Raw genomic sequence first — 22,732 nt, 5'->3', positions numbered from 1 at the left:
AAATAAAATGACCAACATGATGACCGTTCACCTGACTACGACCTCATCCAACCGGGAAGATTCCTCATGCTGCACTCGCATTTTTTAATTGCTAGAGGATATTTTCAACATCGTGGCAGCTGGTAAGTGGTGTTTCATTCTCAGCGAAGTGATTTTGGTGTTTATTTACTTATTATTATTTTACAAGAACGATGTGATGTGAGAACATGCAGATACGTTGTTTATATTGCTGTGTGTAGCCTGTAGTGTAGAAGTAACACTAGCGTGCTGTTTGAGGGAGAAAAGTTTCACAGGCATCGAGGGGTCTGGTCTTTTTTATGTTATTTGAATTAACTTTTATTATATTAAAGTACTTATTTATTTTTAACACGTAAAAATAATTATCACAACACTGGTAAGGGTTATTCAGATTTTCTCATTCTCTGAATTATCATTATAAAAATAAAAACAATTCAGAAATGAATTAAAATATAATTATATTTTAAATGTGATGCAAATATTTTTTCTACAATAGAAACAGTGTTTACAACAGCAAGACCACTTTAGCCTGTAAACTCAATAATATCTATCTGGAAATAAATGTAAAAATATCAATGTCAATAAAAATGCATAATATACCTGACATGAAAGTGCAGTGTGAAGGATATGAATAACAAATGTAGCCTGTCATTTGTTTACATTGCAAAGGTGTTTTTGTTGTTTAGTAGCAGAAATATGCAGTTATTAGCCATGTCCACTGTATTTTTTGTTGGTTTTCATGAGACCCCCCTTGAAAAGACCAGGACCCCCCCATTGCCCCCCCAATCAAAATTGTCTGGAGCCGCCACTGTCTGGACGTCAGAGCGGATTCGCGAATCATTTGAGTCATATGAGTCAGATCGGGACTTCAGAGCGGTTCCGCGAATCATTTGAGTCAGATCGGGACTTCAGAGCGGGTCCGCGAATCATTTGAGTCATATGAATCTTTCTTTTACTGTTTATAATTCAAAGTTTACATTTCTGAGAATGCGTTCACGTGTGTTCGACTGGAATGTTAAAAGAGGGTTTCTTTTTATCATGTCTTTATTAATCTTGTCATTGACTTACCCAGTTGTCTTATAAACACAAAGATATTTGGAAGAATGTTTGTAACCAAGCAGATCTCACAATCTCACAAATCATTAACTGCCATTGTAGGAAAAATTATCATGATCATTAAGATGACGAGATCTGCTCAAGCAGAACATAGAAAGTTATACAGGTTTGTAGTAACATGAGGGTGAGAAAATTATGACTATTTTCATTTTTGGGTGAACTATCCCACATATAACACATTACAGCTGTTCGGCTCATTTCTTGTGTAACCTCCACCCTCAGCTCTTCTTGGAGCGTGCTTCAGGTGTTCTGCCATCGCTGCATTCACTTCACAGCATCTGAAGGGAAGAGAATATATTTATTTTTAAAATAAAAAAATAAAAATAAAAAGATAAATGACATGCACTTATTTTCAAAATACCTTTATGATTTACAGCTAAAAAAAAAAAAACTTGGAACCAGATTAAAGAATCTTGAATGAAACATTAGAAAAAGGTAATCAACATCCATTAGATTTAATTTTTATTGTATAAAAGATTGTGTGCTTTATTGTGATGATGCCCTTGAGAAAGACCCTTAACTAGGTGTGTAACTGTGAGAAAGTGAACAGGACTGTTGCTTGCCTACTTATAAACTATCAGAATGGCCCCTTGTTAAAAGCATAGGCAAATGATTAAAGACCAGACTGTTGGAGGATAGATTAAAGGACTGTAATGTAAATGTTAAAAATAAACATGCAAATATAAGTAACTTTGATACGTTTCGATATGCATGTAAATAAACATTACTTTCATAGTGTTCCTGTAAACATATGATAGATTTTATAAAACTTTTCTTGTATGCAACTGTTTTGTAAATGTAATTATAAATAACTTTGATACTGTGTTTCTATACCTAGTTATTTATGTTTTATAAAGTTGTTTATATTTGTACAAAAACACTGTATCAAATAGATAAATTTACCTATGTAACTTTATACAATGTTTCTGTAAACGTAACTATAAATAACTTTGATAGTGTTTATGTGAAACAAACAAAAATTTTATAGTGTGTTTATGAAATGGAAACATGCAAATGTAAATTATGTATGGAAACAGTACCAAAGTTATTCATGTGGTTATTTCCCTGTATGCCACTGTAATGTTAACATACATATAACTTTGATATGTATCAAATATCTGTATTTTATGTAAGTAATAATTTAAAAAAGAACTGTGTTGTTAAACTACTTTTTTTTTTTACATTGCAAGAAATAGTCAGCCAACTATATATATATATATATATATATATATATATATATATATATATATATATGTAATCAAACCAGTCTAATCCTGATAAATGACAAACACATGTACCCTACTGTTCTTTCATAATCAATTATTTCCAACTGATTATTTTTTACAAAACAATATATTGAAAACAATACATTGATTGTATTCTTTAACTGATTGCTCGGCCTCAACTCTGTCCAGTTATCTACCTGGCCAGGTCATGTGATGCCTTCAGTTGGCTTCCTTGGAGACATTGAGTCTCAGTTTCTGTTGTGGCCCCCCATCTATTATTTAGATTTAAGCAGGTGTGGCACAGGGGAAAAGTAATTTCCTGAGTGAGACGAACAGGTAATTATTGATGATGATGTTACCTGATTCCAAAGATCTCCATGTCCCATAGTCCTTCTGGACAAGACATTTAAAACATTTACATAGAAACAAGTTTCCATTGAAACTGTCATTTTAGTTCACATCACATATGCTATATCAACTTGGTTTCTATAAAAGAAACCTTTTTTCATAGTATGCATTTTCTTGGATACAAGGTGGTTTTACAAAACCAGAACTATTTTGTCTATGAACAAAAACAGTAAAACTCTCCTCAGCCAGGTGTTCACAAGAGACTCCGTCTCACTCCAGAGACATCAAGGAGATCATGAGGCCTTTGATGCTAGAGGCACTTAAATCTAACTGACAGCAATCCAACTAAATAAGGGTCTGATCACGAGACTGTGTCTACAATGTGTAACAACAAAAAGGGCCAAAGGCTATTTTGTCTGAAATTCACTGGATGAAGTTCGTCCTTCATCTACTTTGGCCAGTATCAGTGATGCTGAAAACTTCATGCATTTCATTTACATAAGCATTATTATTTTTGTATGTTGTGGAAACAGCAATCAAGTCCTTAGTCCGACATAATGGATCTCTGCTACCACTGCAACCTAAAATATTCATGAAGCTGATTATATTAGCTTTCAGTTTGTTGTTTTGTCTGAAAGGTATACTGAGAACTTCTTTAAGAAACTAAGAACTACAAAAAAGTGTATTCTGTTAGAGTCATTGTTATATATCATAAATATATTAGATATCATACATTTATTTCATTATGTAAAGTTACTGTTTCACCTACAAAATAACACGTTAATGCTTTGATTGAACCAAATGCAAGAAACATGCGGTTTCTTAAGGGAGTAGTCCATTCTTCAGAGACGCAGAACAATACTAGGATGCGCGACACGCACTTTCTTCCCTCCACAACTGTAACCGCCCTTTGCTTTCATCTCGCCTTATCCAATCAGAATCCTCCTCGTGTCTCGCATTCCCACTGTTGACCAATCACCGAGCTCATCGCTGAGGCTCCGCTCAACGTACTCCGCCATTTTGTAGCGCTTTAAGAAAACTCAGCCAAGCAACAAAGTTGCGGATCAGAGCTGCTGTTCCTCGGTGTGCAATGGACGGGTAAGTGATGCTACGTTACTGCAAATGGAAAGTAAATTGAGCTGACCGGGCTATAAGACATAAACGAATAAAACACTGCCTTTATCAACTGTAATGCATTTTTGTTTTCGTTTGTTTGGACAGCGCGAAAGATTTCATCATTAGCAAACCCATAGTTTAACCGTGAATCAGGTTTCTGTCTGATGCTCGACGCTTTGTTGAACACATTTTTCCCCTAAGTTTGACTGTTTTATTAGTACGACGTAAACCAGAGTTCGAGTTTTGCAGCCTAAATAAGGCATTTATTTTTTTCTGCGAAACTAAGGAGAGTTCCATCGAGAGGACTTGTTGCATGCAGTGAAAAAAGTTTAAGTAAAAAGAGTAAATAACAAAAATCTTTAAAAGTCACAAATATAGAGAATCCCAAAAGTTATGTTGTTCTTTCTGAACAGGAAACTATTAATAAAGTGAGCATAAGTAAATTGAATACTTTGGTTGTGTGATGGCATTGACATCTTTTTCCCTTGTGCAGCCGCCTAGAGACTGAACTGTATCCTTTGGGATCGAGTTACGCAGAATTAGAGTAAGTCTTTCTGAAATTTTACAGCTCAGAGCTGGGGTTTTCATTTTTCTTTATTACCCGCCAACAGATTACACTATTTATTTGTTATATTAGTCAAATATTAGCATACTAAGGTACCTCGCTTACAAAAATCGTCATGGTTGCCATAGTTTCCATCAAAACACAGTAACGTTAGGTACGTTATTATTCTAATTTCCTGAATATGATTCATATTGGTGTGCCTTGACTTGTTTTTTATTGATAGAAGCACAAGTCCTTTTTTTTCTTTTTAATATTTTCAATTAAGGTTTATGCTAGAGCATTGCAAAAATATGGGTTTTAAGGTAGACTTGGTAATTTTCGGGTTACAAAATGGCAAACCAAAAATACATGGAAAAATAAATAGGTTTATAGGGAATTCAACTTCTTGAGTTTGATATACAACATTTTCTCAAATTTAACAAATATTTTAGAAGTTTTAGTCACTGTTTGTTGAATAGCAACCTAGTTTATGTGGTTTACACCACATAGAGGTAACCATTACTGTCGTGACTACATGGTAAATGGTTGAACCATGACTGAATGAACCAGAGATGCACCATGTAAGATGATACACAGAAACTAAAACCACACCCCAGGTATTGTGAAAAATGACCCCAGTCCGCAGGGCCCCCTCGTTTAAGCTCTCACACCTATTTGCATGAAGGTTTTTTCCCTCTTGGGAAAGATGTATTGGGACTTTGTTTTGGTACACTCAGTTTCTTTTTCTTTCCATTGTTTCAAACATAAAAGCTTTCATGGTGCGCCGTGTTGATGTTAGGGCTTTTCGAAGACCCGAGCCAGAGGAGAAATTCTGGTATTGCGTTTACTGGGAGTTCATGTGAAACAGGATGTGGGGGTTAATCTTCAACCATAGACTGACCCAAAATACCACTCATATTTCTTGCTCTAAGGGAGATCTGTGGGAAGGAACTAGATTACACAGTCTAGCTGCAATCTGCTTATTCCTTTAATGGGAAAAACATCTAACCAACATGAGCCAAATGAAATATTGAACTCATTAGCCCCACTTTTATGAATTATGGTTAATATTTAGACTAGGTTGAGGATATTAATTTCACAAAATGGTCTGGATTCTTAAATTACATAATAGATATCTGTCTTTGCATGTAATGTTTTTCTGTCTTTACCTTTTTGTTTCACTGGGACTATTTTAGACAAGTGCATGGGGTCAGAATGGTTTTTCTTTTCCAATTTCATGCATTTTGTTTATGGGTTCCTGCTCTGATTTTAGTTTTCCATTTCTGTTTTCTTTTGCAGCGTCGTTCACGATATTGCAGTTGGAACAAAGGTAAGAATTTTTTTTTTCCTTTGGAAAGTCACTACGACTACATGTGCTGTACAGCTTGGGTTGGTTTAATAAGAGCAGATTGTTTTGCTTATCTTTCTTTAACTGTTTGTTTGCCGGGACTCTGTATTGAATATTCACATAGCCTTTTGGTGCTTTTCCACTGCGTGGTATGACTCTGCTCGGCACGGCTCAGTATGTGTCCACTGTAGGTTAGTAGTACCACTTTGGAGTGGGCGGGATCATTCACATGTCGTTATAGTTGCTCCTGCTCCAAAAAACTTTTTCATTTAAAAAGCGCTCATTTAACCCGCTCTTTGGCTATCAAAGAGAGGAACATGTGTACTTCCTCAAGAGACCATGAAACAGAATTGTTGGTTGTTAAAAGGGGTGTGCTCATTCAAAACAATTGCGCTCGTTTCTTTGCTGGTGTGTCTCATGTCGCGAGTTCAATGACGCAGGTAGTGATTATTGTCTTCGGCCAATCAGTGACCAGCTGAGTTTACACATGGTTTAATAACGGTACGGTTTGCTTGAAACCTCAACCGAGGTGGTAATGAAATGTGCCGTACTATGCAGTGGAAAAGCGCCATTTTTGACTTCCATGTCTCTTGCTGTTGCTCCTTCCAGACATGATTCATCCTGGCAATAATGGGGTAAATCATTTCAAAAGTGAATCAGAGATTTGTTAGAACAAGCACTACAGCATCTTGCCATACCACATTGTGCTTCCTCAACTTTTTATTAACTTCAGGTTGTGATTTAATTTCCAAAATAGATTCTGGCTCATAATATTTGGCTGCTGTGAAACCCATAGTTAAGAAATCCTTAACTTGCTGCCTGGATCAGCCTTCACGAGGCCACAACATGAACACTCCCACTCATTCCCTCATTAAAGATTATTTCCTGTGGTATGTGGCTAGTGAGGAGGGACCCACAGGATGTAGAACAAAAGCCTGATTCATGAGGTTCATTTAAGTTAGTTACTTACATGCTGTAGGTCATGCAGGAACTTATGCAGCACGAAACCTACAGGCACTGCATTTGTCTGAGGATTAATACAGTACAGAGATGGGCACTGTTTTAAGAGTTGAATGCTAATTTAAGGTTTTGGATTTGAAATATCTGTTAGAGGCATTTTTTTGTGTTATGTCACAGGTTCAGATCGAATAGACTATGGGATAAAGAAACATGAAACTCCATTCAGAACTCATTTGGTTTTTGTAACATGAGTGATATAGGAGATTTGATAAGAAAAGTTGTTAGCCAGGGCTTGATTTTATACATTGGGAATTGATTGGATTGTGAAAGTGAAGTGACGTGTGGCCAGATATGGTGTCCCATACTCAGACTTTGTGCTCTGCATTTAACCCATCCCAGTGCACACACACGGTAGTGAACACACACACACACCCGGAGCAAACCAACAACAATTGCTTAGCTTAGCATCCTCATGTATTTGGCTAATTTAAACTGTAAATTCACAATATAATAATGTTCCACATGTATGAGTGAAACCAAACATGGTTTAAACAATTCCTATTGATCTTGAGCAGTGGGCTATATTAATATTTCATTTAATTTTTCTATAGCTACACACTGCCTTTATTATCATCAAAAAATTGGGTTTCTTTATTTAAGCCATTAGATGCATCAAATACATTAATTAAGAAAAGTAGATGTTCTGTTGTAATTTGATGTCTTAAAATTGGTCATCAAATTGGATGTTCTCACTGTTAGATGATCTTCAGGTGAGAAGCATTTTATTGTTTCTGCGCACTTTTTACCTCTGCTTAATGATTGAACCCGTTTCAAAGACATTCCTTAGAGACTGGTTTTGGCTGTTGATATGACGAGATGAATGCAGTCTATTCATCAAATGCAAATATGTTTGCCTCATCACTCAGCACACACATGTAGCTCTTGTGTTTGTTCAGCAGTGCTGATCAGAAGGATGATGGCAGGGGGAGGTGCTAATGGGTCACATGGGGGTTCGCTTGATGCTATCAGTCTCTTTTTTTCTTGTTCTCTGTATCTCTTGATGAAGAATGCAGGTCAATAGCTTGTGGGTTACAGCAAGTCCATGATTCGCAATAGTACCAGCTTGTTTGAACTGGAACTACTGTGGATTGTCATCTTGTTAGATGGATTTTAAATTAGCCCAATATATGGGAATCTGAAGCTTTCCTGTGTTTCCAGTTAACATGAAATCATGACATTTTCCCTGTTCATTTTTTTGTGTGCGTGAATGATTGGTGAATGTTATTCTTTCTTTGATCAAAATATAAATGCAACATCCACTAAAACTACTTTCCTAGTAAGTACTATCTGACAACTAACTACTATCTGATGACATCATCTAGGTCAGAATAATGTTAACCAATAGACAAACAGCCATTTAGAAGATTTGAAAACTTGCATTCAATCAATCGCAATTCTTGTCTGTTTCACAATTCAGAAAAAAATCACCTTTTCACATCAATCTCGTATCCTATTGTACTCCGATCTGAAGCTGATACTTAATGCAGAAAAATGCAACTATTTTAAATCCAATCTCGGAACCAACTTTTTCAGTTGCTGACTAGTGTCCAAATGTTTATATGTTAAAGTCTGTACAGAGTCATGGACAATTACTATTAATATTATAATGTAAAACAGAAGTCTGGATCCGTGCTCTTAACCTGTATGGTTAGTGTGGTAAACGGCTCAAGTTTGAACAGTAATTGTGGGTGAAAGGCACACCTGGGCGTATGGAGATAATGGGTCTTGTGTATTCAGTTCTGGGTTGGGTTTCAGTTACCTGCAGCTCAGGCACACGGTCTCCATGGTGAGCACATTACAATCAGAGCTGCTGTGTTTGTTGTCGATTGTTGCAGTCTTCGCCCCTCCCCCGTCTTTCACACATTTGAATCTGTTTAACCAAGTATCCCATCATGCCCCACCCAAGAAAAAGTTGACATATTGAATGTTTGTGTTTGTCATGCTCGATAAAGTTTATTTAATGCATTGAAGTTTCGAGGAATGTTCCAGTTAATTTCTATCAGCGGCATATGTAACATACTGTTGTTTACAATAGAAAATATTTTCGATTGGTTAAAACATGGAAAATTGTGTTTTTGTTGTGATGCACTATTTTTTGCACTGGGAAACAGATAAGCTGATCATTATTTAATGCTATGGCTGTTTTCATTTGGTTAAAAAAATTCATCTTAAAACAATTGAACTAAACCAAATTTAATTCATTGCATTTTCAGTATTTTAAATGCTTCAAGGTAATTTAGGCATCGTTACATTTATAATGTACTGTATGAAATAAGGATACTTGTATTGAAATTTTCTCAAGATGTTTTTATGATTTAACTTAATGTTAGGAGGAAATAACACGCATGACAATATGTATCTGTCTGCAAAGTACTGGTTACATTAAACAAAGCAAACTTCTCTAACTAATTCTGTAGGTAACACAGAATCCGAAATTCATTTGACTATAATAGTTGTCAGCTGCTAAAATGATAATTTAGCATTATTGTTCTCACATTATTACTATAAACATTGCAGGTTTGTTGTCAATTCATTTGCAGTGTTTGGTAACCGGAAACTGTGAGCAGAGCTGTAAACAAAGTTTCTGTAAAAGCTTTTCTGTAAAAGCTCCCAGTTTAGCTTGTTTTGCAGTAAACGATGGTTTCTTAGCTTAGTTTGCTGTACCAGATGCTTGTTGTGTAGCCACCCCCTCTGGTTTACATCTGGTTTTCATTGAGTCGTTTGACTGTGGAATTTTAATATGTGGTGGGCAGGCCTGTGTGGTTGCATGGAGTTTCTGCTGAATACACTTAATTCACTCTTGCTTTAGTCATGCACACAATCTTAATCCAGCCATCTTTTGTTGCTTTGTTTGTCTCAACTGTTGGGACAAAGACGCATGTTATTTGCAGAACTGTGGTTTATTACTTTTGTTAGTCACATCACATGTAATCTTGGTTTAATGGGACATTTGTTCCAAACCTCTATGCATTTCTTCCACTGAACACAGAAGCAGTTATTTTGATATTTTTAAGAATATAGAAAAGCAAACTGTTGCTGGTCCCCACTGACACCAAGTGTTAACTGTCTGGTTACCCACTTTCTTCAAAATATCTGCTTTTATGTTTAACAGAAGAAACTTGTTCAGGTTTTCATTTGTAACTGATGAGAGTTTCCATTTTTTTTGGTTGATCTCTTCCTTTGAAATGTGGTGTTTGATACCATGTACTGAGGTTTAGTTGTATAAATGTCCTGGTCTTTCACGTAGACATGTTCCGTCCTTCTCTAAATACGAGGAAGGTGTAAAAGAGCAAATTCCACATTCAGTCTGGACATTCATTCCTCCTGGTTGATGACCCGGAAATGTAAAACTGCCCCTCTCCCCATGTTCTACTGAGATCTTGCTTCATAGGTTTCTGGTGGGGGATGTCTTGTGGTTGATCTCTGACCCCACCCGCCCTTAAGGGTTTGCTGTTTGCACAGGAAAACTGAAAGCAACATTGTCCATTTCCTGCATTCAGTTTTCTGATGTAAACTTGTCCTTATTTGGACATCCCACTATCATTCTTTCATTTACTGGTTGTTGTTGGCATAAGGATGGATTAGTCTGCCATAGTTTTTTCCTGTTTACTTCAAGTGTTCTGTTTGTAAACTGACTGTCTAAACTTCATAGAAATGACTGAAACTTGTTTAACCTGGAGCTTTTCTCTTTTCTTTTTTCAGAGAGGATCTGACGAGCTGTTCTCCTGTGTTTCCAGCGGGCCCTATATCATGACCTCAGCAGGTAGGATCTGTTTGCTCTTGACTCGTTATTTCCTTGTTAAATGTGTTTAGTTTTGTCCCAGCAACCCGTCCTGATCATCTGCTTTCCACACAGCCAACGGCAACGACAGCAAGAAGTTTAAAGGTGACATCAGAAGTCCTAGCGTCCCGTCCAGAGTTATACATGTCCGCAAGCTACCCAATGACATCAACGAAGCGGAGGTCATCTCCCTCGGCCTTCCCTTTGGCAAAGTCACCAATCTGCTCATGCTGAAGGGAAAGAACCAGGTATCATTCCCTCTCCATTTATGACACTCTTAGAAATAGCTCGAAAAAGGAGACAAGTTGACTTAACCTACCTAGAAAATCTATTCATTAAATCTTTTTTATAATATTTCACCATAATACTAGTTTTTCACCAAATAAATAAAATCTTGGTGAACAAAAATAGACTTAAAAAAACATTACACAAAAGGGATACATTTCTGTGAAATGGAGTTTGTTTAGCTAGAAGTGTGTGTGTTCTTATGCATTTTCCAGGCTTAAGGCAAATGTCATGATGTGCATTTTTGTGCAGGCTTTTTTGGAAATGAATACTGAAGAAGCAGCCCAGACGATGGTTACTTACTACTCCTCCGTAACGCCCGTCATCAGGAATCATCCCATCTTCATGCAGTACTCAAACCACAAAGAGCTAAAAACAGACAACTCACCGAACCAAGTGGTATGTTTTAAATTCTCTCAGCCCAGCACATGCACCACGCACAGGGGTGCACGTGGCTTCATTCCACATTTCTGAAATCTTGATTCATTTGTAAATGTTTTACGTAAATAAAGACAGCCAAAATGTATAACGATGAGTTATTTGCAGCAGCTGTGCACTGGATGATTGATACAAGTGGAGGGTCTGATTTGCTATCTTCTGTGCATCTTGATTTTGGTTGCCGCATTTTCCTCTCTAAACACAGTTTATATACCACTAAAGGCCTTTAATGGATTATGCCACAGCTGTAGCCCATCAGTGCTCATTTGGAGGATTGCTTCATTTACTTTGCTTCGTTCTGTTTGAGTAAACACAGAAACGTGGCTTGCAGTGTTTACTCCATACTCAGTTTTTATTTCAAAATAAGCTGTCTACAAATTTCACTCATGCATTTTCAGACATAAAAATGTGCATAGGGATGCATAGGTGTAAAATTAATCAAATGCAATTAAAATGGTAAATTAAACGTGTGAATTTTTTTTTTTTTTTTGTGTGTGTGTGTCTACAGAGGGCACAGGCAGCACTGCAGGCAGTGAATGCTGTCCAGACAGGTGGCATGACTCTAAGTGCTGTTGACCCATCTGGTTTGACTGGACCCAGCCCTGTCCTGAGGGTCATCGTTGAAAACCTCTTCTACCCCGTGACCCTAGATGTCCTGCACCAGGTATACACTTGCTCTAGTTCCTTTCTTACTAAAGAGATAGTTCAATGAAAAATTAAAATTATAATCATTTGCTCACTCTCAGCCATAAGGCTTTGGGTTATTTTGGTGGCACTTTAAAATCTTTATGTATAATACATTATACAGGTATTTGTAATGTACGTTGTAATGCATTTTGTATTTTCAGTAATAATAACCAGAGTTCAAATGCATTATAATATTTGAAGGTTCGTTGTCATGTGTTTTCATTATAACTGTGGTTATAATTATTCATGAGACCATACAATGCTTTATAAAGTGCATTACAAGGCATAGTTAATGCATTCAAACTACTTTTATAATAAAAATTGTTAATAACTTTTTCAATGAAACCTGAGACATTTATGTCCTTAAAAGATGCAAAAAGTTCATAAAGTTGTTGTGAAATGAATAAATAGGAATTAAGAGGTTTAATCAAAGCTTTGTCAAGAAATGCGATCACTATATTTGATGAACAGATTTAATTTAGTTTTTTATTTGCAACTAAACAATTAATAGACAATTAGACAATTAGAGCTTGGTTATCTGGACTATCAGTGGAAGGACAGAAACCACTCAGGTTTCATTAAATATCTTAACTTGTTTTTCGAAGATTTGGAATGACATAAAGTTAAGTAAATGGTGAGAGAAAAATTATTTGTATGTGAACTATGACTTTAACTGTTGGCAGTTATTGTGTTTGATACTAAAATATGTTTGGTTCCTCAACAGATCTTCTCGAAGTTTGGCACTGTGCTGAAAGTGATCACTTTCACAAAAAACAACCAATTTCAAGCCCTCCTCCAGTTTGTTGATGGCCTGACGGCACAACATGCCAAGCTGGTGAGTAGCGCCATCTATCAGCCATAATCTGTAATGACCAGATAGAGTGCCTGTGCATGGTTGCTAGGTTGAGAAGATTTAGTTAACCACTAAGCAGAAAATGTATCGATTGGGGATGTATCAAAAGCTCTGATTGGATTTAAACTCTGGCTACCGCAATCATGAAAGTTTGTTGAGGTTCCCAATGCAAGATAATGCAAATGCTAAATTAAAATATGACTTCGGGATAAATAATTAGCGGGCAGATGTTGCATATGATTATGCTCAATAAATCGAGAGAAACAGAAATCGTGATCATGACTAAAATGTGATTAATCATGCATCCCTGTCTGAATGGAACCAACACTGAACTGACTTGAGTTAAATATCTTGACTGTCTCCATAGTTGAGTTTCCATAATTGATTCTGCTGTTTATTGGTGAAGCTGCTTTGACGTAATTGTAATTGTATAAAGAGCTATAGAAATAGGTTACTTGAGTTACAATAATTCAAAACCTGTAAAAGAATGTGAAAGTCTATATTTAAAAATCTCTCTTTCCTCAGGCTCTAGATGGACAGAACATCTACAATGGCTGCTGTACCTTGCGTACCAGCTTTTCCAAACTTACCAGTTTAAACGTCAAATATAATAACGACAAGAGCCGTGACTACACTCGCCCGGACCTGCCAACTGGGGACAGCCATCCCACTATTGAACATCATGCTATGGCTGCTGCTTTCGGTACAAAAAGCTGTTAAATTACATCCAGCACACTATTCTTAACCACATTCCCATTCTACCTCTCTTAGAAAGTCTAAACGTCCTGGTATTTTGCAGCTTCTCCCGGGATCATCTCTGCCTCACCATACGCAGCAGCGCATGCCTTCCCTCCGGCTTTTACTATCCAGCAGGCTGCAGGTATGAAGGCACACAGCTCAACTCTAAAGCCTTCTGTATTTCATATTTGTCTGAATTCTAGTGTCTTGTATTGTATAAAACTGAATCCATCTTGAACAGGGTTGACAATACCTGGGGTTCCCGGAGCCTTCGCCTCGCTGGCCATGCCAGGGTCAGCGGCGGCCGCTGCGGCTGCGAGCAGACTGGGCTTCCCCGTCTTCCCCGGCACCCATTGCGTCATGCTGGTCAGCAACCTGAACCCTGAGGTTAGCAGTTCTCAGTCTCTTACAGACCTAGAAAGTGCTCAAGATAAATGCATAAGTTGTATTAAATGTAGTCACAATTGCAAAATTTCAGTAGTTGACCACACACTTTTTATATTTTACATTTCACTTTGTTTTTATAAAATATTGGTTTAAATAGTAATAGTTTAAATGAAAGCAATGGTATCACAGCAAAACTAAATGGAACGCTTTTATTGAAACTAAATGTAATTTTTTTTATTTATTATTTTTGTATTTAATTTAAAATTAAAACATTTGGAATGGCACCACAACAAATGTTGCTGTAAATATATTTTTTCCATTAAAAATGATAATTGCACCACATCTCATCTTCTTGATGAGAAACATTTTTTTTAAAAAAGTAATCTTTATTTATTTATAAATTAACATGTAGTTTAAATTGAAGTTATGGCACCACAACTTAAAACTTACAAAATAACTTTTTTTTTAATATATAGAATGTAAAAATTTTGATAAGAATATTTTCAATTTAAAAATGAAAATGCCACCACAAAATAAATATTGGTGAAACACTTTTTGTCACAATTTATAAAATAAAATGTTATTTAATAATGTGTAGTAGAATACTATTAATAATTTAAATTGAAATAATGGCATTAATGGCATGAAATAAAAAATATAAAAGTATAATTTATTTTGTATTGTAAAAAAATAAAAAAATAATTAAATTAACACAGGTGCACCACTGCAAAAACTTAGTGGAAAAACTGTTTTTCTTTTTTTTAGAAAACCAATGGCATATAGCCAGTTTAACTGAGTCAAATTAACAGTACAATGGATATTACAGACTGGTGATGTTACTTCTGCAATACTGCTCAATGTTCCTTTAAATTTAGTGCATATATAATCTGTTGTCCCTCAGTAATTGCAGTGCATGGGACAAAAAAACGGAAGATGCGCCTCTTTATTTGCTCAAGTGTCCTCACCCCTTCTACAGTGCGTCGTGTCATTTCTTCCTCTAACATCCTCCGGTTTCGCATAAAATTATCCCATTCATTTGAGCTTCATTCTTCCTGTTGCTTCCATTTGAATATGTTGCTGCTTTATTTCACATTCCACTCATCTCCTCCAAAAGGCCAAATTGCATTTTCTGTTGGTCTGTTCTGTTCTTTTATTTGTATTGCTTTGTAAAACAGACCATCGGAAAGTGCATTTACACATTGACATGAGCCCATTGTTTACTACAGTAATGAGTTAGTTTATGTTGGTGTTAAGTTCCTTTGTTAACTTTAGCACTATATTTTGTATTTCTTTATGTATACTGACCTTGTTTTTTACCTCCTTTTTTTTCTCCTATTTCTCTCCCTCCCCGTTCCCCTCATCCCATTGCTCTTTTTTTGTTTTGGAAACTTTGTTCTCCTTTGCCATCTGGCTGCACGCACCATATGTCTCCCTCTACTCATCTGATCTGTATGAACAATTACACCATCCAACATCATCCCACAATCACACACACACACTCCAACATGTCTTTAAACACACAAACACAAATCTCTCTCTCTTCTATCCCCCCCACTCCCTCCCCTCTCTCTCCGCTCCCAATCCATTAACCATCTTCATGATCCAACCATCGTTTTTCGCCATTTCCCGTGGAACTGCCTCGCTGCCTCGGATATGTTGAACCTCCACTCTGCCTCCGATCTTTACCTGTCTCTTCCTCCTCCGCTGCCCCCCTCTGCTGTCCTTTAAAGAGAGTTACGCCCCACTGCCTCTTTATTCTCTTCGGTATGTCATCCTTTAGCATCTTTTTTTGTCACTCATTTGTTCTGTTCTTTAATTTGATTTGATTTCCTCACAAGGCATCTGTGAGGCCCGATTCTTTGAGTGTCTTGCTTGTTTTCTGCAGTATTTGGTGTGGTGAGATGAGACGCGTCATGAAAAGCTCCAGCTTTCCTTTGAACACAGATGGAAGGCTGCAGCTTTTTAATGACGGAACAAAACAAATTGGCGCCTCATAAAATATTGCATGCTTTTGAAAACTGTTCCTTTTACCCTTTTTTTATTGCATGTCTGTGGAGTTTAAAATACTTGGTTAATAGTCAAGACTCCTGCTGTTTTATAAGTTCATTCTTTTTTGGGTCAAAAACATTTTCATCCCCTCAACTTTTTATCTTTCGATTCTTATTTCAGTCAATCCATTGAATCTGTTCCTCAGGAGATCGAAAAGCAAAGTAAACACACGTTGCAATTTTCTTAACTTTTTTTGAACTCTCCTCTGCATAATTTTTTTTCTTAACTAAGAATTTTTCAGTCTTTTCTTTAAAGCAAGTCCCTTTTCGTTTGAATGAACCCTAGTTGCACACTAGTAATAATTGTATATAAATCTATTTTTTGTTCTTGAAGTGCATGTGATGGTGTGATATAATGGAGTATCTTGATTGTGAACTGAAGTTGTTTTATAGCTCAGGCTGGTTTTGATGAGATGTGTCTTATCATAATGTACTGTATATTTTGTATCTGACATCGTACTGTTTCTCTTTGTAGGTGTATATGGGGATGTATTGAGAGTTAAAATCATGTTCAATAAGAAGGAGAACGCTCTCATACAGATGTCTGATGGGACACAGGCTCAGCTTGGTAAACAGCCTTAAAAATGATTAGCATATGCTTGCAATTGAGAGTTTGTGCCAATATGAATTTTTACAATGTTTCTAAAATAAGTCTCTTATACTTACCAAGGCTGCATTTATTTGATTAAAAGTGCAGTAAAACAGCAATATTATTAAATATTACTACAATATAAAACAACCGTTTCTGTATTAATATAAACAAATATGTAATTTAAAAGTCTTTAATTGTTACTGAATTACTGAAATAATAATAACTGTTATTATCATTATATAATAATTATTAAAATTTATTAACAATGTTGAAAATTGTGCTGCTTAATTTTTTTTCAGGATTATTGAATAGAAAGTTCAAAAGAGCATTTTTTTTTTATTTTATTTTTTTAAACCATTACAACAATGATTCACGATGAACAAACAAAGGAAACCAGACCAGAGGGCTATGCTGTGTTTTACTGTGTATACTGATTGAGGTTACGAATGATGTACACTGATACACCTGTAGTTCAGTATTTAGTTATTTCTATATGTATACATTCATATTTCAGCAATGAGCCATCTAAACGGGCAGAAGTTGTACGGCAGACCGCTGCGCATCACGCTGTCCAAACACACGACTGTCCAGATGCCACGAGAGGGACATGAGGACCAGGGTCTCACCAAAGACTACAGCAGCTCTCCTCTCCATCGCTTCAAGAAGCCAGGCTCCAAAAACTACTCCAACATCTTTCCTCCCTCGTCTACCCTGCACCTGTCGAACATCCCGTGAGTTTATACACATCAGTGTCTTGTTTTTCTATTCATTTAAAAACCCATATAGCTCACGGATAACTTTGTCTCTGTTTCAGGCCCTTGGTTGTTGAAGATGACCTCAAGATGCTCTTTGCTACCAGTGGTGCTCTTGTCAAGAACTTCAAGTTCTTTCAGTAAGCGTGTGCAATTTGTGGTATTATATTTAGTATAACATAATCTTAATTATTGATGCTGCTCAGTGCTCCTGTAGTCTACCACTGAAAACATAGAGCGCCCTCTCGCGGCTGAAGACGGTAATGTTTTCTCTTGGTTCTTGGTTCTAAATAAATGAGACTTATAGTCCAGTGCGACTTAAATGTTTTTTTCCTCAACATTACGTATTTTTGGACTGATGCGACTTATACTCAGGTGCGACTTATAGTCCGAAAAATACGGTAGTTTACTTTTTATTATTAGTTAGTTTATTTCTTTTTTTCTTTATTTGGTCATTTGGAGTTAAAATTGGCCACAACAGTCTGTTGATTACTGAATTTGTCAGCACATAGATTTTATAACAGTGCATCCACAAGAAATACTAACAAATTCATCAACTTCCAGGAAGGATCGCAAGATGGCTCTGATTCAGATGGGTTCAGTGGAGGAAGCGATCGAGTCCCTCATCCAGTTCCACAACCATGATCTCGGAGAAAACCACCATCTTAGGGTTTCTTTCTCCAAGTCCATCATTTGAGACAAAAACAGTCTGAAAGGGATGGAGTGGCCAGTCATTTTAAACCTTACTGAGTCTTAATCACAAAGCTCACTTCCATCATTCCATTATTTTATTTAAGAGGCATTTTAAGTGGATAATTACATATTTTTAGAACAGCTGTATTATTAGTTGGGCCTGAAAACGTCATTAACTTTATCACTCCATCTGTCACTTTCAGCGTATTTCAGGCTTCAGAAAATGATTTCTGTAGAAGCAGAGATGAACCACTACAGGCTTTTGATTCCATTCATACCATTTGTGCCTTACTGCTTCAGATCTCCAGAACCACAGTCAAACATCTGCAACTAATGTTTGCAAATCTGGAGTTTACAGTCCATTTCGTGCCCTCAGGGCCAAACATACATACTCTTATGAGACATGGGTTATTTCATCAGGCTGATGGTATAGGCCTAAAACTCTGCGCCTTTGCGTTACATGTCTCCCGGTAGGGTTATACTCATATCCTTTAGCTTTTGCATGTATACTGTATCTTTAGACATAGAATGTTTACACGCATTCCCTCCTTTAAATGTATGCAATTGTTTGTGTATAAATCCAATAGTGTTGTCTAGATTTGATTTGTTTTTATACTGTGGGCCATTGCATGTTGGCGTTGGTCAGCGGATCATTAACCGCTGTCCGTTTACTGTTTGTCCTGTATTTGGTGTAGATGTTTAGTGTCGGGCTTCGTGTTGTGTGATATAGTAGATTATTTAAGCTATTCTACTTATGCCCCATGTATTTTATGTATTTAGGTACCTGTGTGTACACTACAGCTTGATACCAAAGCCTTTCCTCCGTGTACCTTCGTAAGGGACATCCTGACACCTTTTAGCTTCATGACAAACGGCGTGTACAGACAGGTCCTCTCCGAGGGCCTTATGTCCGTCTCTCTATGGAGAACCGTGTGGTGGAAACAGTTCAGGTGAATTGTGATGGCCGCCAGATATGACTGATAAATCAGCACACCTGCTGAATTGTGCACGTCACATAATGCCAGTCTTAACAGATGGCCTTTAGTGACCTCTGTAAAAACAGCTGGGCCTTTATCCACAACACCCCCCCCCCCCAAAAAAAAAGAAAATGAAATCTGACAAGTGCCTTTTTATAATAATGTCTTTGTTGACTGAGAGCAGTCCATCCTTGTGACATTCAGTGGCATTAGCTTTCAGAAGAGGTTAATAAAGGCCTGAGGAAGGATGGCCTAAATTTGACATTCAGACCAGATGATATACAGAAAATCATATTCTTAGCAATGTTTTATAGTGGATTGAGTTATTTTACTATTTTTACAGTAGGTCATTTTACAGTAAGTTCTGTGTATGATGTTTTTTCCCACTTTATTACGTTTTACTGTTTGTATGGGACCAATCTAAAAAAAAATAGAGGTGGCGCTTTAAATGAATCTAAATGCTCCTTGGATGTAGAAAGTTTCTATCATGTTGTTGATTCTTTACAGTGGCTGGATAAAACCTGATTATGCATCCTTGCACAACATTAAAAACCCTCAATATACAACATCTGCCTTAGATTATAAAGTGCTTTTTGTTATAGTGGACAGATGAGGTGTAAATACTATTTTTGTATCACAATGTTAAAAGTTATGGGTTTTTATATCCGTTAAAAACATGTATATTTTGATTACAGCTATGGACCATCATCATGCGAAAATATAGTTCAATATAAAATGGTTAAAATCAAGATTACACTGTTTTCAGTCTTTATCTAGTTCTTCATGACATTCCTAGTTGTACTTTTTGCCTTCAATAAATATTTGTTTACTCAAGTCTGTGTCCATGACGGTTATTCTTGTGTCAATAAATGAAGAACAGCTGAAACCAGGGGCAGATCTAGAAAAATATTGATGGGGTGGCAGGAATTTTTGAGGGGTGGCAACATATGGCAGACGTATATGTACTGAATTTAGTCAGTTATTACAGTTTGATGATAAATATATGTGCACACTACAAAAGGGCACAGGCTATCATTTACAAACTTAATCTCATGCAATCAATGTCTTGCATTTGAAACAGTTATAACCAACATTACAAACATATAAGGAATAAGTGACCATGCCCCATAAGCACCACCACACTCACTAATGCATACAGTATGTATCAACATGTAATTAAGAGCATTATAAAAGGTTCAGTGTTATCAATATGTCAATTTATTATAAGAAACACAAGATTTTAACAGCCAATGACATTTCCAGCTGGGGAGACTGAACTGATTTTCTACTGTTTAGTGTTTATCACTATCGAACTCAACCAGTCAAGACTACATTTAGCCTTAGATGTTATATGAATATGGTCCCTGAAGCATAGGTTTTATTAGCTGACAATAATAATAAATAAATAAGCATTATAGGCCCAAATACAAATGTACTTTTAGAAATTGTTTTTTAAAAATATGGTGTTATTGTTTGGGCAAGCTTAAATTTAAACTTCTATGAAAACTTGTGTGATATTCCTTTAAAATAATGTTTTAGTATATCTTTTTTTAAGTATATTTTACTAAACAATTTCTTACATAATTTCTTTGAGTCAGACCAAACTTTTATTTTGGTGGGTTGTAACCAGAGTTTCTGTGTTTTTTAATTAACTATTATTATTAGCTAATAGGAAGTATAGCATATCAAGTATGCTAATACTTGAAGTATAGCATACTCTACTGTGCAATAGTACTATATTTCTGTTTGAACATTGCCGTTTCTGTCAGTCTGTGTATACGATACGAGTGAATGGCGATAGTTTTATCAAATGAAATGGTGAAATCCACTCAAAGCGCGCTGACGTGCACATGTGTAGCCTACATCATGCATCAATATAGTGAAGAGCTGAAAACACCACGCGTGCTTCTCTCTCTCTCTCTGTGTGTGTGTGTGTGTGTGTAGTAGAGCACACATTCCCAGAGACGAGTATAACAACACCTTAAGGGTTCCCATGAGCAGGATTGTCTTGGTGTGCCTCCCTTTCTCAAATATGATGATGGAAAAAAAAACTACTATAGGGGTGAAAAAATATCAGATTAAAAACTAAATGAATAAATTGTATTATTTACAAATCACAATTGTAGCTCTCGACATTTACCTGTGGCTATAACTTTATTATGACTCTTTATTAATAATTTATTTTATAGTCTCAAGCAATCAGAAATCATGCAAAAGGAAACTAAGCAGTTTTGATATGATAAAACCATGGTTTATTTTTGTAAGGGTTGTGATATGCACGTTTTTTGTTGAAGAAATTATAAAGGCTGTGTCATCTATAGCAAAAAGGTGGCCAAAAATGAAAGATTTAGTGAATATTTGAATGAAATGTTTGGTCAGTAGCCTAAACAAGGATTTGATTGTCCTGTAAGTGTAACAGCAGCAATCACATGGCATTTGTAATAACATGTACATAAATTGTTTATTTTGTATTTGCCTACATTATGTATTTAAACAGTGTTATTATTAACAAATCATTATTGCCTCATTATTTTTTTTATAATGCATTTTAAGCCATTTTAAAGGCTATTGATGGCTTAGGTCTGTTTTTATAGCAACAACAACAACAACAACAAAAATATTACAGTATATTAATAATTTGTAAATTATTAGAGTTTGGGGATTGCAAATCATTTGAATCAGTTCGGGAGTTCAGAGCGGGTTCGCGAATCATTTGAGTCACTTCGGGAGTTCAAAGCGGATTCGCGAATCATTTGAGTCAGTTTGGGGATTTCGAATCATTTGAATCAGTTCGGTAGTTCGTAGCGGGATCGCGAATCAATTGAGTCAGTTTGGGAGTTCGGAGCGGGATCGCGAATCATTTGAGTCAGTTCAGGAGTTCAAAGCGGTTTCGCGAATCATTTGAGTCAGTTTGGGGATCGCAAACCATTTGAATCAATTCGGGAGTTCGGAGCGGGATCACGAATCATTTGAATCAGTTCGGGAGTTCGTAGTGGATTCGCGAATCATTTGAGTCAGTTCGGGAGTTCCAAGCCGGTTCGTGAATCATTTGAGTCAGTTTGGGGATCGCAAATCATTTGAATCAGTTCGGTAGTTCGGAGCGGGATCACGAATCATTTGAATCAGTTCGGGAGTTCGTAGCCATGTTCGTAGCGGGTTCGCGAATCATTTGAGTCAGTTTGGGGATCGCAAATCATTTGAATCAGTTCGGAAGTTCAGAGCGGGATCACGAATCACGAAAGATTCGCGCTCATAAATTTCCAAATTGGCCATAACCTTTAATTCGTTGCTGCCAACTGGGGTGGCAAGGCTTTCTTTTAGGGTGGCATTTGCCTATTTCTCTATGCCACCCCGGTAGATCCGCCCCTGGCTGAAACACTTTTAAGCAGGATTATTAAAAATTACGTAAACACAAATACGCGAGCGTTATTTGGACAAAACAAAGTTGTGGGAACGCAAGTGACTCGAGACGTTAGCTAGTAAGGGTATGTTTTTAACGGCTCTGCTAGTAGCTAACCTTACCGTTTTATTCGACGGCGTTGCTTAGAATATGATTCAACCATTAAAATTATGAAAATAGCCATATTTTCAAAATACCACAATGGATGCTTTAACGTTAAACGCGTCCGTTCCCTAGTGATCCTGTGGCTCAAGTGGTAAAGTGTTAGCAGCGCAAGGTTGTAGGTTCGATTCCCAGGGAACATATGTTAGGTAAAAAAATGTTAGCCTGAATGCACTATAAAAACCGTCTGCTACACGCATAAA

General features: G+C 36.6%; 1 protein-coding gene across 2 annotated transcripts; it reads left to right on the top strand.

Moving 5' to 3' along the window:
• The first annotated feature begins 3,753 nt into the window (after positions 1-3,753).
• LOC113110971 (polypyrimidine tract-binding protein 1-like) lies at positions 3,754-19,801 on the top strand. 2 transcript variants are annotated; one of them, XM_026275315.1, is made up of 16 exons: positions 3,799-3,806; positions 4,318-4,368; positions 5,668-5,698; positions 10,439-10,499; positions 10,593-10,765; positions 11,055-11,201; positions 11,749-11,904; positions 12,652-12,762; positions 13,306-13,483; positions 13,580-13,660; positions 13,760-13,905; positions 15,636-15,669; positions 16,429-16,521; positions 17,060-17,276; positions 17,360-17,437; positions 17,862-19,801. In XM_026275315.1, the coding sequence occupies exons 1-16, from the start codon at positions 3,799-3,801 to the stop codon at positions 17,992-17,994; spliced, it is 1,698 nt and encodes a 565-aa protein (XP_026131100.1). In that variant the 3' UTR covers positions 17,995-19,801. The 2 variants fall into 2 exon arrangements, with proteins under 2 accessions (XP_026131101.1, XP_026131100.1); XM_026275316.1 differs by lacking the exon at positions 4,318-4,368 and having other exon boundaries at positions 3,754-3,806; positions 17,862-17,994.
• Positions 19,802-22,732: the final 2,931 nt, after the last annotated feature.

Source organism: Carassius auratus, chromosome 11, assembly GCF_003368295.1.
Source record: "Carassius auratus strain Wakin chromosome 11, ASM336829v1, whole genome shotgun sequence".
Taxonomy (NCBI): Eukaryota; Metazoa; Chordata; class Actinopteri; order Cypriniformes; family Cyprinidae; genus Carassius; species Carassius auratus.
The sequence above is the reverse complement of the archived record's forward strand: the minus strand, read 5'-3'. Positions and strand labels throughout refer to the sequence as shown.